This window comes from Siniperca chuatsi, linkage group LG11 (assembly GCF_020085105.1).
Source record: "Siniperca chuatsi isolate FFG_IHB_CAS linkage group LG11, ASM2008510v1, whole genome shotgun sequence".
Taxonomy (NCBI): Eukaryota; Metazoa; Chordata; class Actinopteri; order Centrarchiformes; family Sinipercidae; genus Siniperca; species Siniperca chuatsi.
In genome coordinates, this window is record NC_058052.1 from 2649880 (window position 1) to 2669458 (window position 19579).

Below are 19579 nucleotides of genomic sequence, written 5' to 3' on the forward strand. Positions count from 1 at the left end.
TGTGCTGTACTGTGTGCTTGTCCGCGAGGGACTCTACCTTCCAGGTGGGTGTCGCGATGAAGCACTTCCTGTTGGACTTTGGTTAAAGAGTCAGCTATGGCTGCAGAAGAGCTGGATGAAATGAGTGCCATTAAAGACCTGTCAAACCAGGGTAAGTTTGTTCTGAGCCGTCAAATGTTTTATACGCATTGGCATAAATGTGCTGTTGGGAGTTTTCGCTGGGTCACACCATACAACACCGATATCTGCTACGGACCCTGGCGCTTTCCTTGAAAGAAATTGGCGCTAACTTATAAACAAATTAAACATGGGGTAGTTTAGTTGCTAAGTGGTAAAACAACACAGCTCGTGGAGCACTTGCTTTGAAGGGCATTTTGATAAATAGGCAAAGCAGTTTTTATGTCCGTAAAAGATCAGCTTTTGACGTCCGTTGGGGTGAGGTGGTATTGGGATAAAAAAAGGTGCTCTGTTGGAGGATAATGGGTAGTCTTATATGTGAAATCACCTTTCTTCATGTTGGGGAGAACTTTCACTTCACTTTGACTGAAACACAGACTGCTGTCTTTAACTCATGATGGAAGTTTGCTAACTTCAGCTGAATCTGTTCGCTCACAAGCCTTCTTTCAACTTCAAGGGTTTTTTGTTTTCATGGCCAAAGTCCATGTACAGTAGGAGGACTTAGCTTTGACTCCTTACACCCAGGGCGGGTTAAACTGGGTGGGCCCAAGAGCGAAAGTGAGCTGCTGGTCTCCCTAAACCCCCTTTTCTTCTCCCCCTCTGTGCTGTAGGTGCAGTATTCCTGTGCTGGTATGGCCTGTGGTTTGCTGCGTGGTAATTTGATTAAATACAAATGAATTTAAAACATGCTTCATGTAAGCACAATCACAGTAATAAAGTCAGACCATAGGCTGCTGTGGCTCACCGGGGCAAACACACTGCAACATAAGTAAAACACATGCAAATAAACAAAATGCAAGCAAATTAAGAAAGCATCTTCATTAACTTGACAACACATGAACAGCATTTAGAAATCATGCACAACACAGCCAAATACACAAACGTGCTGTAACGCCGTGTGTCATTCGTTTATCTTTATGTTGTGGGTTCTGACTTCTGCTACTGCTCTACTCTGCCAATGCGCTGAAAGTGGCCACTGCATGTGCCTCGAAAGATCTTGCAGAGCGAAAAAGTGGAATTCTATCCGTAATTGTAATGATTTGTAAGGAGATTTAGTGTTTATGACATATAATTAACCTTTACTATCCTCCCACCAGTGTTGACAGACGACCTATAGCCTGCATGATAATCATATAGGCATTATTAGACCAGAAATAAACATATATAGACAGTCTGTCTGTCATCACTGATTAACCTGTTTATTATCTCAGATTAACAGTAGTTTTCCAACATTTTTTTCCAAATTCCTTCAAATTAACCGCAATTTTCAGTTTCAAAAATGCTTTACAAACTTTTTCTTTGAATCTGCTTGCTCCTGCAAGGTGAGTGCATGCTGCAGAAAAATGGACGTAGTGTCCGTGACGTCACCCATAGGTTTCTGAAGATGCGTTGTGAAGCTCAAAGTGGGCGACTCCGGTGGCTCCAGCTGTCGCCATCTTGGCAGTCCCTGACTCTGGCTAATCCAAAAATGGGCAAAGAGGTGGAGCTGAGGCGGGCCGAATTATTTTAACATAGGGCATTTTAACATGGGGTTTAATGGAGATTGACTCGCTTTTGGAGCCAGCCTCAAGTGGCCATTCGAGGAACTGCAGGTTTTGGCACTTCCGCGTTGGCTTAATTTTTCAGCCCCGGAGGTTGCCGTTTGAGTCAGACCCACCTCAAGGGCGCTATCATGTCAGTTGATATCATGCCTTAGTAGTGCATATTACTATTTTATGCCCAGTTGGTAATCCAGCCTCGCTTAACATTATACCACAGAATGACAAACAGACACATGACAGTGGCAGGTCATAGCCTATTATGACACACTGCAGAGCAATTTGAAAGCACCATGCCTTTTATGATATCACTATACAGTAGCCCTTAATGTCCAATATAAATATAGTACCTTGACTGTAACTGCACCCCCTAATTCTGCTAGCTCCCTCCATCCCAGCGTATTTAAAAAATGCAGCAGAGGACTACACAGGACAAGCACTGTAAGGGGCGTGGCCTCATGTGTGCCGCGGGAGGAAGGGAGACACCGACCAGAGTGAGCGACTGACAGCTTACCAGCCATGAGTAGCTGCTGTCAGACTCTCCGTATCCACACTGGAAACGCACTGGAGCTTTGACAGTCAGAAGCACATTCCTGGCCCTTTGGAAAAGTAGCTGAGCTAACGTTCTTTCTAGGGAAATAATGCAGTCCAGTGGTGCTTCTACAGCTGTCAAGAGCACAAGTCCGAACCACTGTGCCAAAATTGAAAAATACTAAGTAGAGGGTTAGCAAAAACTAGTGTAAACGTGAATGATGCATCTCGATCTGCATATATTTGAAAATGAGCGCTCTTTCACAGACTCCCACTCAAAGACAGGGGGAGGTGGGCCAGCCTCCTCTGATTAGAGGGCGTTAACACTCTTTTTTTATTATAAATGTCATGACCTAAATTAGTACCAAACAGTTGACTCTGTATCGGCCTTGCAAGGTTCAGGGTGATCTTAAACAGTAGCTGGCCTGTTGAGCCATTTTCAACCCATGAAATGCAGATTTTCATAAATTTTATATTAACACCATCACTGATGAGTTTCATCACAGTACAGTCATATAATTTAGTTTCCAGTTCAAAAATCACATTTAAAGCTAGAGTGCGGGACTTTTACATATAAATGAACGTCCGTTGCATTCGAGCCCTTGCCAAGCGAGTTCACACAATGCTGGTTAAGCCTATCACCACCAGGTAAATCTCTCTGTATTTCGCAGTATAGGATTTTTTAAAACATGGTGTCTATGGCCACATTCCCGCGCTGGCACATGATGCGATTTACTCCAACCAGCAATGATTGGTTTGATGTGATTTTGATTAGATTTAATTTGATTTGGTTTGGTTTGCCAGAGCGGAAGCGGAGAGCATCCCAGAGCCATGTAGAGAGCTCCACAATCCGCCATTGCTGTAAAAAAAAAAGGTCCATTAGAGAGAAAATTTATTATTGAGCATTGTTTATAGTTTATTTTGTTTATTATGATTGCATAGGAGATGTGGCAGTAGAGTTTCTGACTAGTTTGTTTAACAAGATCTTGGAGAGTGAGAGGATGCCCGAGGAATGGAGGAGAAGTGTACTGGTGCCAATTTTTAAGAACAAGGGAGATGTGCAGAGCTGTGGCAACTACAGAGGAATAAAGCTGATGAGCCATACAATGAAGTTGTGGGAAAGAGTAGTGGAAGCTAGGCTAAGGGCAGAGGTGAGCATTTGTGAGCAGCAATATGGTTTCATGCCTAGAAAGAGTACAACAGATGCAGTATTTGCTCTGAGGATGCTGATGGAGAAGTACAGAGAAGGTCAAAGGGAGTTGCATTGTGTCTTCGTAGATTTAGAGAAAGCGTATGACAGGGAGCCGAGAGAGGAGCTGTGATATTGTATGAGGAAGTCTGGAGTGGCAGAGAAGTATGTTAGAGTGGTGCAGGACATGTATGAGAGCTGTAAGACTGTGGTGAGGTGTGCTGTAGGTGTGACAGAGGAGTTCAAGGTGGAGGTGGGTTTGCATCAAGGATCGGCTCTGAGCCCCTTCTTGTTTGCTCTGGTGATGGACAGGCTGACAGATGAGGTTAGACAGGAATCTCCATGGACTGTGATGTTTGCGGATGACATTGTGATTTGTAGTGAGAGCAGGGAGCAGGTGGAGGAAAATCTAGAGAGATGGAGGTCTGCTCTGGAAAACAGAGGAATGAAGCTTAGCTGCAGTAAGACAGAATACATGTGTGTCAATGAGAGGGACCCAGGTGGAACGGTGAGGTTACAGGGAGCAGAGGTGAAGAAGGTGCAGGACTTTAAGTACTTAGGGTCAGAGCAATGGAGACTGTGGGAAAGAGGTGAAGAGGCGAGTGCAAGCAGGTTGGAACGGGTGGAGAAAAGTGTCAGGTGTGTTGTGTGATAAAAGAGTATCAGCAAGAATGAAAGGAAAGGTGTTGAAGACGGTGGTGAGACCAGCGATGTTGTACAGCTTAGAGACAGTGGCACTGAAGAAAAGACAAGAGGCAGAGCTGGAGGTAGCAGAGCTTAAGATGTTGCGGTTCTCTTTGGGAGAGACGAGGATGGACAGGATCAGGAATGAGTACATCAGAGGGACAGCTCATGTTAGACGTTTCGGAGATAAAGTCAGAGAGGCCAGATTGAGGTGGTTTGGACATGTTCAGAGGAGAGACTGTGAATATATTGGTAGAAGGATGCTGAGGTTGGAGCTGCCAGGCAGGAGGTCTAGAGGAAGACCAAAGAGGAGATTTATGGATGTAGTGAGAGAGGACATGAAGTTAATTGGTGTGAGTGAAGAGGATGCAGAGGACAGGGTTAGATGGAGGCACATGATTCTCTGTGGCGACCCCTGATAGGAAACAGCCGAAAGGAAAAGAAGAAGAAGATGATTTCATAGTTTGTGTTAATATGCTTTGGCAACGTTGTATTGTATGCAGTCATGCCAATAAAGCCACTTGAATTGAAATTGAACGAAGTTGACGCAACTCTCTCTACATGGCTCTGGAACAACCGTAGATGGAGTACTACAGCAACTAGGAGTAAAACCTAAGAAGCGTCCAAGAAAAGTTTCTGATGCTCCGGATAAAAAAGAAACTCGGTGTTCAGAGGAAGGATTACAGTAAAAACAAGAAAGCGATCAACAGCGAGGACAAACACGGATAACCCTTGGTGTAGCTTTAGCTTTTTCTTGTTGGAGAGCGCTGAGAGAAGGGACTGAGGGCAGACACAGATGTCACTATTAGCTATTACATTTACTCTACCTAAACAATGGCTTATTGTCTTGGAACTGTGGAAATGTCTCTGTATTTTTGTAACTATTTGTTTTTCCTTTTCACTTGGCGACAGTGGCAAGGAAAAACAAATAGCCAGGGCTGTGTACATAGAGTGCGCATGCGCCAATGTGCATGCTGCCTGTTGCCGTAACTCCGTCTTGTCATCTTACTTTTTCCAACTATGTTATTACATTGTATTATTATACCGTATTATCATTATCAACCGGTAAACCCACTTTGTACTTCACACTTATTTTATTTTATACTTATACCCATCTGGTACTTAATTTATTTTCTGACCTGTATTATAGTGTATTGTATTATATTTTGTGCTAGTACTTTCCTGTGTGCACTGACGTAAAGGTGAGCTGCTGTAACAAAGAGTTTCCCTTCGGGGATCAATAAAGTATTTCTGATTCTGATTCTGATTCTGAAACACCAGATTTTTTTTCAGCGTTCACACTGAATGAACAGCTATTGGACCGTGAGGAGATATTCGCTGAATTTGACAAAAAGTGTATTGGATTAGAATCGCTTACCACACCTTTAAGGCTCTATACAGTTAAATTCTTATAAGTAGTTTTTTTCTTTCAATACTTATTCATGTTTCCATTACTAGTATTTTGATATTTTAGAAAAGAATGACAACTATACAGAAATGTACTCAAGAAGTACAAGTGCTGCTACTTGGCTGATTTGACATGTAGCTAAAATTCTGATGTAAAAATGTATTTCAGTCAAGATTTCAGGTTGTTGATTTATTCCTTATATAAAATGCAAAATATACTAAGACAGATTATGAACTAAAATAAAGCCGCAGCAGGAATGGGCGGGTTCAAACCTTTTTTCACTCAATGGAAGGAAGCAGCTCAATCGGCCAAAAATTAAAGTGAGCAAAGTCACTTCAGCTTGCTTTCTGTTTGAAAGAAGGAGTGAGATCAATAACACACTTGTTCCGTCATCACAAAGCCTGCAGCATTTCAATAATTGCGCACTCGAAGTTCCGCCATTTGTCCCCCCTTCATTTAAACGAAACTCTGTGTGTATTTTCAGGAGATGGCGGGGGATATCTCCCGTGAGTCCAGAATTTGAGGTACAGTTTTTTGGCATTTGTGGCACCCCCTAAAGGTCGAGCTCACAATGCTTTGGCACGGACTGAAGATATCTCTCAAGGTTTATGATGATTGGACAAATCGTTATAATCGCGGTATCGAGGTCCCACCCTTACACCCGGCCGACTCAATCGCGAGCCGGCCTCAACTGTCAATCATGACATGAAACCCCCTTTCTGTAGCATCAAATGACTAATTAGAACCAAACTTATCAGAAAAATTAACACTTGAACTGCATAAAATGACAGAAGCCAAACTAAAAAATCAAAGTACATGTCAAATACATGTTTCCCAAAGATGCTTTGTTAGTTTCCTGTTTTGTAATTCCTGAATGTCACGAGGAGCAAGTAGAGGTTGAATTTAATTATTGATTAACACATGTTGTTCCATGGGTAAAATAACTTACCTCTTTACAGATGTCTGTCCTAACTACATTATACAGTATGCATTATGACAATTTAACATCACCCCGTCTAAATTTGTCTTCTCTTAGCAGTGTGTATTGTGTTGGAGGGTTCTTCTAGGGGTCATATTTGCTAGAACAAACAGATGACTGTTACAGTAGAAACCCTGTTATAGTAGAAAACAGGTAAAGCTGTACCTATATGTCTATAAGATACAGTTATAGTATGTTAAAAAAAATCAATATTTTCGTAGAAAAACAAGTATTTTTTATGTTTTTGGCTGCTAGCTTTACTTAACACGGGTTATCTTGGCAGTGGCCAGCCAGAAGGCAGTTCCCCTTACTATTATAGTTACACCCTAGGCAAATATTCAGACAATCAGAGTGTTACTATGTACAACATCCAGTGCTATAATAGTCAGGTGACACAGGACACAAGCTGCACTAGTCACTGAATGAGAAGTTATCACATGCTGTAGAAGTTCCCATTTGTTGACTTTTTTTAAACAGAATGATGTGAGTTGACACTTGCTTTATTGTGATTTACTGATGAAGATGGCTTACTGGCATACTTTGCTCCCTACAGCTCTACAGGAGTATGAGGGCCTGCAAAGGAAGCATGAGATAGCAACCATGGAGGTAAGTGTTAATATCAGTTAGGGTTAGACAGGTACATATTATATGGCTGACAATATATAGAGTTGATACCTGGTTCTGTTTTGACCATCTGCTACAGTAAAAGTAGTAGTTGGCCTAGCAGTAGTAGTAATTGTATTAATTGAAGTAGCAGCAGAGGCAGCAAAAGTAGAACTAGTTGTTATTGTAGTAGTAGCTTATGATGTGTTTTTTGTCTAGGTACTGTTTGGGAAAGACACTGTTCACAGGAAAAATAACAGCATTTATTGTTTATTCAAATGGAAAAAACAACCGATGTTTACACTAACTTGCTTCTGATGGGCAGGCCAGCGCCGTTCATGGCAGCTCCGTCGCCATCGGTGTGTGAGTGTGTGAATGGGTGAATGAGAGGCCAAATGTAAAGTGCCTTGTCCATTAAGGTAGAAAAGCGCATATAAGTGCAGTCCATCTACCAATTACCAATAGTCAGTTTTGGTTTTGTTTAACCATGACCATGATCTTTGCTTAAACTGACCAAGCTGTTTTGTGCCTAAACCTAATCCTAACCATAGTGGTGGCAGATCAGAAAACAGCCAACGAATAATGTGTGTAACGGTTATCTGTTATGTTTTTGGAAAATAATGTTATCTCATAAAACTACTTCTATTGAATCCATTGAATTCCATTGTATGAGCTGGATAAACTGTGAGTAGAACAGATGAAGAAAAGTTTTACCAAATAATGATTAATGTGTGTGAGTGGAGAGTAGGGTTGCAATAGTACGAGATTTTCACGGTACGATAACCGTCTCAGAAAATATCCCAGTTTCACGGTGTACGGTATACCACAATTATTATTATTATTATTATTATTATTATTATTATTATCAGTTACAATGAAAACAGAAGGGTTTTTTTGGTTGAACACATGCTTTATTATCATTTCACAAAATATTATGTCCTGACAGACATGAAACTTGATATAAACAAAGAGTTTCCCCTCGGGGATCAATAAAGTATTTCTGATTCTGATTCTGATAAACTTAAAATAGAACACAGATATGGTAGACTTCAATACCATAGATAAGCAAATGTACATGGTATGATAACCGTCAATGTTCGTACCACCTGCGACCCTAATAAGAAGTGATGACATGGAGAGAGGAAAACTCATGTGGTGGCTATTAAAGGGTATTATTAAAAGTGATGCTCATTACACAAATGAATGGTTTGACATGCAGAAAAATGTTTGTACTGTTCTCCAGACTGGTTTGTTTGGAATGTGACTACAGCCAAATAAAGCCTTTGGGCTTTTTAAAAATGTATTTGAAATTGAACAGAGGGTTCTTGTGTTCTCTCAGTGTATAATATATGGAAAAATCAGGGTAGTTATATCAGTAATTATATTTCCTCACCTGCTCTTCAGCGCTATATGTAATTTATCTTTCGATACCTTTTAATACATTTTCATTACAAACTGATTTTCCAGGCAGTCTCTGAGCTGTTCTGTTGCGCAGGAAAACAGGTTGAAGGTTGATTAAAACAGCAGTGGTCCTGCTGCTCTGTATGTCTCTCTTACATAAGTGCAAGAGGCTGAAAGAGGAGCGAGACGAGGCCATCAAGAAGCTCAATGAGTTCCAGCAAGGTAAGTTTATCTTTCCTGGGTCAATACATACAAAGTGAGATTAAGGCAGAAATGTTTTTATTCTGCAAACAAACTTAACTCATAGATGTATTCATATAAATGGATTCAGTGTGGTGTCGCCTGGAATACGAAGGGTCTGGATTCAGAATGCGGAACAAAAACATTTCTCCAGGCATCAATTTTTAAACCTCTCATACTAAGCTCCTCCTGATGGGCTGGAATGTTTCTGGTTGATCTATAATTCAATCAATCAGACACAGAACTTTATGATCGGTGAAATTTAGACATTGATCGTGTGTTATACAACTGTTGCTAAGTGACTTACCTGTCTGCCGAAACTTTCCCCTACATTCCGATACCGACTCCTAGTACGGAGATGCTCTCTTTCTTTCAATAACAACCTTGGTTACATATGCCCTCTAGCATCTGCAGTATAGGATGACCTTTTTCTTCTCTGTTCATGTGCTTGAGTATATTTACTTTCTGATCATTATAAATAACACACATAGGTTATGCAATTAATATGTTTGCTTTGATTAAAATAAACACATCTAGGTTATGCATTGATTATGTAAATAACACAAGTTCCTTCAAAAGTGTCAGAATCAGCATTGCTGGCATTTTCTAGTGGCCAATCGCAGTACTGCAACAAAAAATCCCCTGCAGCTCTGAAATCATTCTCTCCATAGATTGCAAAAGATATATATATATATATAAAACATCTAATGCACATGTGCAGTGGGCAGCACAATGTGGAAGAACCAGGATGTAAAAAAATAAACTTTTTTATTTTATGCATGGGATGAGCAACATTTTAATTGGGCACCATCTTGGAAGACAATATCCAGTTCTCACAATGCATCCACTCAACCAAGAGCCATAGAACTATAATTTTTTACAAATTAGCTAAGCGTCAAACTTGAATAGCAAAGAGTGAGTTCAAGATGTGATAATCAAAGTGTCAGTGGCCATGATTTCATACATAGAGGACCATGGCATTCACTATCTATAATCTATTTATCTACCTCTAGATATCCCTAGATGGTGAGTAACTATCTCACTGTATCCACAAGCAGGCTCATCCACATTTGTACATCAGATGTATTTGTGTCACAATTTAAAACCTTTTACAAGTTTACAAATTCATCTAAGGTGACTCAGAGCAAATGCCTGAAAACCAGATATTGCAAAGTAAATAATACAGTGTAGCAGTTTATTTGATGAAGTCTACACATTTTCCCACAGTATTGTTTAAAGGGGCACTACACCTAGCCACAGGGAGTACTACTCAGTCTGTAAAAACAGTTGTATAATTTTTGTATAATGTTTTCTCAGGCTCTGTGATATTACTTACATATGTTTAGTATCTTGGCCTGGACTTAGAGTCACATTTTTAATTGAAATCATGGGGGCATGAAGTTTGAAAGATGAGGATGTATACCTGGCTGTAACAGTGTAACAAAAATGCCATTGAGTTGTATTAGGGGTGTAGGATCCAGGGTTTTTGTCAGTCAGGATATCTTGGACTCTGCCACTGCTTCTATTTTGACCCTTTTTTTAAAAATCTGTCTCAAGTCTCCCAACTTTATGAAACTGCAATAATAAATCACTGGAGTACTGACAAGCCCAACATATGTTGTGACAACATATGCATTAATAAGAGAACATGTCTTCTGTTGTAATAAACTTATGCTGTTTTGAAAATAATCACAGCTGTACAAATATGTGAACCAGGACACAGATAATGGCATTGGAATAGCATTGTCGCTGCTCCAGCTTTCATCACAAATCTGTTTCCAAACACTACAAATATGTTTCAAATGTTTTGGCCCACCATTCAATTTTCCAAAATGATTTTCCTTACAGGTTGAATGCTTTGCTATGACCATTTTAGTGAAGACAGAATTTGAAATAGGGCACCACATGTCAAAAGATAGAGCAAATAGTTTGTCTTTGTAACTGTGACAGTTTTTTTCATCTGAATAAATCTGGCCTGTATTCAGCGATTCTCCAGCCAAAACACATATTGTGTTTGACTTCCGCGTTAATAGAGGCTGCCTCACTGTGCCAAGCAGCTGCATATTAGGACCTATTACGTGATTTCATAGCTCTTAGAAAATTGCTCCTATTCACAACGAAACGGCTGGGGATGGGGCGGCAGGGTTGGTGGTGGGGGGGTAGTGGGAGGACGGGAGAAAAAGCCCCCAACACACAATCATGCCTTTTCAATTGCCGATGGCAAGGTTGATGACAACATGACCATTGTGTTATAATGATAACACCACAAAGGCATCTGCCCCCCTCATCAAGGCTTCACAGCGGCTGCAGATACAATTTAATTCACTGCTCCGTTGGCGGCGCTGATACCATTATGCAGCACGTCGGCCCAGGGGTAATCACTGTCTTTCCTGAGAGGAGGATGAAAAAAGACAGACACAAAAAAAGAGGGGAGAAAAAAGATTGAGTGATGATGATGGGGAGGACGAAACTTACAATTAAGACTGCCAATTCTGACGTGTCAGAGCCCCCGTCGACTCGTGCTCATACACTTTCAACACTTCCACCGCTGTTTATTTACCATGGCTACCAGTAATTATAATTAACATGTCATTTAGTTCAAGGCGTCCTTTCATAGGTTGCTTAGTGTGGCCACGGCATTATGGAGACAGGCAGGGAGAAACGGAGAAGAGGCAGAGGACGAAACTGGCAGCTAAGTGCTATTGAATGACTGATGTGGAGGGCACCAGAGGAACGTGGATATGGCTCGGCGCTGGCGTTCATCATCTTAATTAGGTGTCCCCCAGGGAAGGAATTGCCCACAGCAATGGCACTAATGCTTAATTTCTTCATCGCTCAACCACAATGTTTAATTAAATAAGTGGTAGGGCATTCTTTAGGGGCGTTCTTTTTGTATTGAGGTGTGATTGCAGCTTAAACAACATTATTTGTGTTATCATTTGTGATTTGGAATTTACCAGATTTTTTTCAACTACCTAGGTTTAGTTAAAGCTGCACTAATCAATATTTTTCATATCAACAATGGATCAAATGACTGTGTGTAATGTGAAAGGTGTCACTCATGAGTCCACAGAGAATTATCACCAGCTCTGCCCTATGAAGCTTTTTAGCCTCTTTTTGTCATAGTTAGCCACATCTCTCTCCCTATCCTTGTGTGCTCTAGTGTGCTCTCCTGTCCCCGTGTTCCTTGTCAGTCCTCTGTTCATTGCTGTGTGTGTATGTGTGTGTGTGCGTACTGACCAGGGCGGGGCACCTGGTTCTCCCTCCTGCTGCTGATCACTGGTACACCTGACGTTCATCATCCAATCAGTCTCCACGGTATATCTACCTGGCTCTACTTTACAACCAGCGGCAGACCGTCTCCGTACTCCAAGCCATTCCCTGCCCGTGATCGCAGCCACCGTGTCCTCTCTGATCTTTGCAAAGCTGCTTTCCTGTTCTGCCTACCACACTACATGAGCCAGCTGCTTTTCTGTTCTACCTGCCTTGCTACACGAGCCATATTCAGAAACCCTGCTCACCGCCTCTGCCCTCTGAGCCCAGTCTGCTCTCCACAGACTGTGTCGGCAATCTTAACTACTGGCCCCAAGCAGACAACACCTGATTCGCCCGCTCTGGAGGAGCGCTCATCGACCAATGATTGTTTGCCGTATTATAATAAAGACTAAATCCAATAATCCAGTAGTAAAGTACAATCCAGTTCTCCACCTTGCTGTGTTCTGCTTTTGGGTCCTTAGATCGGGTACTACAACAGAACGATCTGGCCAACATAGACCCAGCAGACACCAACCCAGAAGTAACTCCGTTCCATCAAGCGCTAACCAGCCAGAAGATTCTTCTGGGACAACATGAACAAATCCTCTGGGCTCTCTCTGACAGCAATCAAGCCATGGTAACCCAGATCACACAACTCACTAATTAAGTTTCAAGACTAACTACCCAGCTCTGTTCTCCAGCCCCGTTGGCGCAATCTCCACCAGCTACTCCAGTGAATCCGCCGCCGACATCGCCACTACTGCGGGATTCCTACGCCTCCGACCTGGATCCCTTTGCCGGAGATGTAATGAGATGCCGGGGTTTTCTTCTACTATGCTCTCTGGTATTATGCCAGCGACCTCTAACGTTTTCTTCGGATCAGTCTAAGGTACATTATATTGCGGGGTTACTAAGAGGAAGAGCAGAAGCTATTCATGTTAGTCAACCCTTGTCGTCACTATCCTTAGTGGAGTTTTTGGCTAAGATGAGGAATGTTTTTGATCATCCGGATGCCAGTGGGAACGCTGGGCGACGGTTGCTACACATTGGTCAAGGGAACCGAAGCATAGCGGATTATTCTATTGAGTTCCGGACACTGGCTGCTGACTCGGGGCTGAATGAGGAAGCACTTATTAACGTGTTTGTGAAGGGATTGTGTGAACTAATCAAGGATGAGCTGGCTGCTCGGGATGAGCCCACTAACCTAGATGCTCTGATTTCCCTGTGTATTAGGATGGACAACTGTCTACATGAACGACGCCAGGAGCATGCCAGCCGTCCCCTTGCTCACTCCTCACACAATGCACCTCCGACTACACCCACGAGACTTGGAACGCAAATCCCGATTGCTGACACGCGTCCGCAGCCTCAGATCGCTCCTGAAGTGGAACCCATGCAACTTGGCCGAGCACATCTCACACCGGCCAAGTGTTTCCGCAGAAGAATGGCTGGGGAATGTTTGTTCTGTGGCCACAGGGGCCACTTTTTGGCAGCTTGTCTGGTGCGACCAAAAGAATAGGCACACACCAGTCACATTGGGGGTTCTGGTGAGCCAAGACAACCCCCCAAACCAGGGCTCTCTGAGGTTACAGATCCAGGCCACTCTCAGCAACCAACAAGCGTCGCTCCCATTATTGGCTCTCATCGACTCCAGGGCAGAAGCTAAATTTTTGGATATCGAGTTGGCTTGGCAGGCTGGCGTCCTTACTGAGTCTCTGGACATTCTATGCAAGGTTAAGGCTTTGGATGGTAGACTCTTAGCACAGATAACTGACTGCACAGCTCCCGTGTAATTTGTGTTATCAGCAAAAGCAGAAGACATTCAATTCCAACTCATCTCATCTCCTACAACCTCACTAGTTCTGGGCTTCCCCTGGTTACGACAACCCACACATTGACTGGACCAAGGGAAGAATTGTGAGTTGGAGCCCTTTCTGTCTATCCACTTGTATGCAATCTACCTTATCCCCAGACTAACGGCCAGACGGAAAGAGAAGAACCGCAACATCACAGAGTGGCACCGGATCCCAGCACCACCTTATAAACCAGGTCAGAGAGTTTGGCTTTCTTCCAAGAACATCCTACTAAGAACTGAATCCAAGAAACTTTCCCCTTGCTACATTGGTCCATTCATTATCGAACACATCATTTATCCTTCTGCGGTCAGGCTGAAACTACCCCGCTCCATGAGAGTCCACCCCACTTTTCATGTATCCCAACTGAAACCAGTCTCTTCCAGCACTCTGTGGAGTTCAGGAAGCACAGGGGAGACTTTGTTTTCCTCCAGGGCTGAAGTTGATGCTAACCCCAGGGCTAACCAGTTTCACTTCTCACTTTTGGGAAGCAAGACATGGGAATGTCTTGGGTATTGAGGAGCTGCAGCGTTTATTCATGGGCAAATTGTAACCTACACTGTACATTTACTGCTACTAGACAAGTTCACTGCTAACCTTTCCCTCTGCTCCGACCACCAACACCTGTCTGCTCTGCTCTGAATGCAGTCCACCGTCACTGTGGCGTCACTCTCTCTCTCGCTCACCCACACACTCACTACGCACTGCCCTGTTCCTTAAAGGAGCCACGCTACCCTTATAACAAATAGGGCGGAAAAGTAAAGAAAGACCGGGCAAGTAGGTGAGGATGAGCTGTGAATGGGGTCAAATTCCCCCCGACAACGATGTCATCGTCCTTCACTTTGTTTCACTGTGGACCTTGTCATATGCCAATTTGTTAGACATCGCCCGTGACATGCAATGGTCAAAATTAGGTATTTCAACCAAAATTATAATGAAATAATATTACCAGCTTAAACTGCAGAACTCACTTTACAATTGAAGCTTCTTTTTAAAGAGATTTTAGTAAAGTTTCATTTTCATAGAAGGCTTATGTTTATCACTTAAAAGTCTCTGCATGTACATTGGGGAGAACCTCACCAATCATGCACTAACATCACTTGTTGTCTGACCACATTCACTGGTAATATCTCATTGTTTAACAGTGATCAGTGTGTAAGTGTGGAAACACTGTGGAGCAAAATGGAAAACAAAATACAAGAACACACATTAAACCAAACTCAACCAATCATATGAATGCTGATCATGGTTTCAACTCATTTTGCCTTTATGTCAAAATACTTGCTCACTGTTATTCACGATAACATCCAGAATTAACAAATCAGTCCTCAAACTGCTTTCAAAGAACCAAATTAGCTGGATGAAAATAAACAGGATTATTTTAGCCCGATAACAGCATGTTAGCCGGAATTATGCCACATTTGAAGAACAGGGCCATGGTCTTCTGGAGTTTTCTCATTTGTCATGGAATTGTAGATGTTCAAACATTCCATTATTCGGAGCACTTGTATAACTTCATCTGCTAATAAAGAATGCTTGATACGGTTGATAGCTCCATAACAAACTGTAAGTGGACCTTAAGTTAAGATTGTTTTGTCAAAAATGTATAAGATATTGTGTTTTATCAAATAAAAGTTCACTGTCTTTCTCGTCATATGCCTTTCTAGTGCAGCCCTGTTGTAGTACATGCTAAAGTAATTTAGCAAAGAATTAAGGCTTAAAGGCAAATGTTTCCGTTCACCCTGGGTTAAGTGCAACTTCACATGTATCATTCTCACCAAAAGCCCACATAGACTCTAAACTGTTATTCATAGTGTTATGCTTTAAGTTGTTTCCTGCCTGTATTCAGTCTACACTCAATAAACATTGGTCCTGGCTGATGAAAATAAAAAGGTAGGGGAAATTATCTGAATAAAAGATGCATTGGTAACAACATTTAGTTCACTTTCTTTTGAATTCAAATTATAATGATGCACATAGGTCACTTACCACTGAGGCTACTCAGATGGTAGACACAATAACAAGCAAAAATATACTTCAGTGTCAAGTGTTACGGTACTCTTTTCTCAATTAACTGCGCAATGAAATGAGAAGTCACAGGTATGCACCCACTCATTTAGAAAATCCTAATCATATTCTTTGTTTCCTTGATTGCATTTTGATCAGGTTGAATGGCCATGAGTTGACTTTTTAAGTTTGTATTGACATGAATGCAGTCATTCAGTAGAATTTTAAATTTTTAATATTTCATTAACATTGTCACATCAACGAAAGCTTCTGACTAGTGGGCTTCTTTACTAAAGGGCACAAATTGTAAGATGAACATGGATCATTTTCTTGTCTCTGTGTCAATCTGTTAGTATGTTGCTTTGTCGGTTAGTTAATGGTGTTTTGATTTGGCAAAATGGGAAGATAACATAATGGGTCTTAACAAGCTGACATTTGTTACTGGTTGGACCAGAAAGGCTTCTATTTTCAATATTGGTAAAATTGATTTCTCTTTCTCTGTTTAGAAATGTTCACTTTGTCCCTATCTGTAGTAAAATGTAACAGCAAGTATTTTTACTGAAATACTATACTGAAGTACAGTTTTGTGGTATTTGTACATTATTTGAGTATTTCGATTTAATGCTGTTTTATACTTCAATTTATTTATATAGCGCCAATTTATAACAGAAGTTATCTCATTGCATTTTTCCTATAGAGCAGGTCTAGACCGTACTCTTTATAATATTAATTACAGAGACCCAACAAATCCCACCATGAGCAAGCATTTGGCAACAGTGGAAAGAAAAAACTTCAGAGGCAACTTTAAGAGGCAGAAACCTTGGACAGAACCAGACACAATGGTTACTTCTACTCCATTACATTTATTTGACAGATATAGTTACTAGTTAATAAATCTAAACTTACATACAAAACATATGCTGAGCCTTTAAGATGATGCATTGCTATAGATTAACTTACCCAACAATATATAAAGCAGTCAAAATTTGCTCCACCTCAACCTACTACCAACAGTAAAATGCTACTTATAAATTATTGCAATGATATCAATAATCAAATAACTTCATATAAAATAGAGGCAATATGGTCTATCATTTTCTTTGTTTTTAATTCTCTTTTTTTCTTAGTTTCGCAGATGGTCATTAAGGAGGTCAATGGCATTCAGGAGAACCTGGAGATCGAGAGGACATGTAGAGAAAGTGCTGAAGCCCTGGCCTCGAAGGTACACTTCGACATCTTTAGACAAATACTGTCAACAACACTGCTCAAAGTATTCTGTCATACCATCTGTGTTATTTCTATGTTACTGACATTGCCTAAGGAAGCCTGGATTCAAGTTAGATTCGAGTGCAATAAAACATGCTCACAACCAATAAAATCGTATCATTAAGTTAAAACAAGAGAGGAATAATGTAATCAGAATTGTATGATCTGTTGATTTAGAACAAGTTTGGCTATATAAATACTACAGCATAAAATCAGTTATTTACGATTACAACTCTGGTCACTGTATTCCAGTAACCGTCACATTCAATTTGTATGTTGCAATCAAAAGCAGTCTGTTGTTGTCCAGTTCTGCTGCTGTCCCCGTATCTTAGTGTCTAAAATTGCATTGGATTCTTTTGATTCAGAGCACATTTTTTGGAGTCCTTGCTAAAATGTGAGTTGTGATTGAGAGTGGGGGAGCCTGGCACGTAGTGATTTTGCAGCCCACTGGTGTTGAGCTTATCACTGTAATCATTTCTCATTCAGTTTCTGGACAAAAGCCCTGACAATCCACCTGGTTGGACCAGGTTTTGGGCAGTGGGTGGCTGAGGGAGAATTATGGTGAAGGTCAACTTTTAGGCCTTTTTTCTTACCGTTCCTCTGCCTTCAGTCCTCCTCTTTCCTTTGGGTTGCTTTTCATCCTCATCTTACAGGGGTGACAAGTAAGATTTATTCTGCCCCAAATGACCATAAGGTATCTGGGTAAGTTGACTGGGTTGCTGATTAATACTACTGGCTCAAAGATTACTTAGCTGGCTGCTGAGATTTCTGGCTTTGAAAGACTTTATCTTTTGACCCTCAAGACACTCCCAGTACCCACTACTCATTTTTTGACCTTGTCAAACATTCATTGCCGCAATTCATTTTATATTTTGTGAAGGTTAAAAAGCTTAACCTTTAAACTATGTAATAACAAATGGCAGTACTGTTATTATTCCAGTATTCAGTATGATAAAATATTGCATCTGTTCTAGATGTTTCTGTTGAATCTCTGCTGTAATTCTGTAGTTTAATTTAAAGTTAGTTTAATTAAGAAATGTACCTTAATTTTTTATTATCATTTACAGACTACTGTAACTTAAGGGGTAGCATGGAATGGTGAGTCTGAACCATTAGCTCACCTAATAATGACGGTCCAGTGCATGATATTTTAATTAGCCAGACTCACATCGAGATGCGCACACAATCGTACGAACACACATATCGATATTTTTAGGTCAGGCTTTTTTGTTGTTGCTTGTCTTAATTGTTTTTGATATGTTTCCCCATGGTGTTAAGCAGTGTGTGATGATATAGGATGTTAGGCCTATACAGTTTTATTGTTATATATATTAACCAAAATTAATTTCCTAACCGGTCTAGATTGTGAGGCCATATGGCAGCCACAAACAACAATTTTAAAACAATTGCAATATTATATTGTAAAGTATAATACAAGCTAATAACTTCTCCTTAGGGCCAGAGGATTAAATACTAACACAACACTTTGAAAATACTATATTATTTCTTCCTATCTTTGGAACATGACCTTGATCATATTTCACTATAAAATCATTATGGCTCACGCAAAAAATTATAACAAGTTGGTACAGCGACCATTGTGAAACTTCACCCCCCACCTCTGCCAGAATAGCCTACTCACCTACTGTATAATTGAAAAAGAAAAGAAAAAATAATGGCATTCATGGAGGCTAATGGGATGTATTTGGAAATGTAACACTAACGATGACAGACATGAGATATATTTTAAGGCATATAAACTGATTTGGTCTAACTATGGTTTAAAAAGACTGGACCAGTTAAGTGCCTCTGTCTTAACCTCGCTGTCCACATAATTAGTAGTGGGGGGCCACACCTGCAATATCGTGGTTGGCCCATGGGTGGGCCCCATCAGACCACAGGACCAAGAGCAGCTGCACTGCCTATATTTCTACCACTGATATGAACCACACATTTATAGTAAGTAGGACAAATTATACTGATATTGTTGTATTATCATCTTTTTCTTATATTTCTGTTGCCCCCTTAAATCCAGTCCAGTTTGGACTAAATTATAGACAATGACAATATCAGTGTAAATGTGTTTTGTGGTATTTACTTGTGAATCATCTGGTGTATGTGAGCTTTACAAACTCTTCAAAAACACCACATTAATACTAGTTTTATGGAAGTGCTAGTGTGGACAAGGACAACCCAAACAGCAAGTAATAATGCAGTGGTTTAAATGCTGGACTCTATCAAAGTGTAAATCAGACTGTCTCTGTCCACATTGCAAATCATTAACCTTTAGGAGAGGAGGTGGCCTCAAGTAGACAATGTTGTGACAAGAGTTGTCTCTCAAAGTTTTAACAGTTCAAATGCCTCTGTGCTCAGAGAAAATGATTGCTGAAACAGAGAATGACAGTCAGTCTCTCTTTCCTGAGTAAATGAGATTTACTGCTGAGCACT

The 19579-nt window shown here is 40.9% G+C and overlaps 1 protein-coding gene and 1 long non-coding RNA gene across 6 annotated transcripts in view; both read left to right on the forward strand.

Moving 5' to 3' along the window:
- shtn1 (shootin 1) overlaps positions 1-19579 on the forward strand; it is a 50501-nt gene continuing 30922 nt past the window's right edge. Inside the window, exons 1-5 of one of the 5 annotated variants that reach the window (XM_044214205.1) lie at positions 104-151; positions 789-831; positions 7060-7112; positions 8672-8732; positions 16993-17087. In XM_044214205.1, coding sequence (XP_044070140.1) covers positions 810-831; positions 7060-7112; positions 8672-8732; positions 16993-17087 — 231 coding nt within the window. In that variant the 5' untranslated portion in view covers positions 104-151; positions 789-809. Of the gene's footprint in view, positions 152-788; positions 832-6013; positions 6052-7059; positions 7113-8671; positions 8733-12548; positions 12643-16992; positions 17088-19579 lie in introns of those variants that run through there. The other 4 variants (XM_044214204.1, XM_044214206.1, XM_044214208.1 and 1 more) reach the window with 4 other exon arrangements.
- Positions 12651-15072, forward strand: LOC122884376. The gene is made up of 2 exons (XR_006379873.1): positions 12651-12894; positions 13239-15072. It is a non-coding gene; the product is annotated as an uncharacterized LOC122884376 (long non-coding RNA).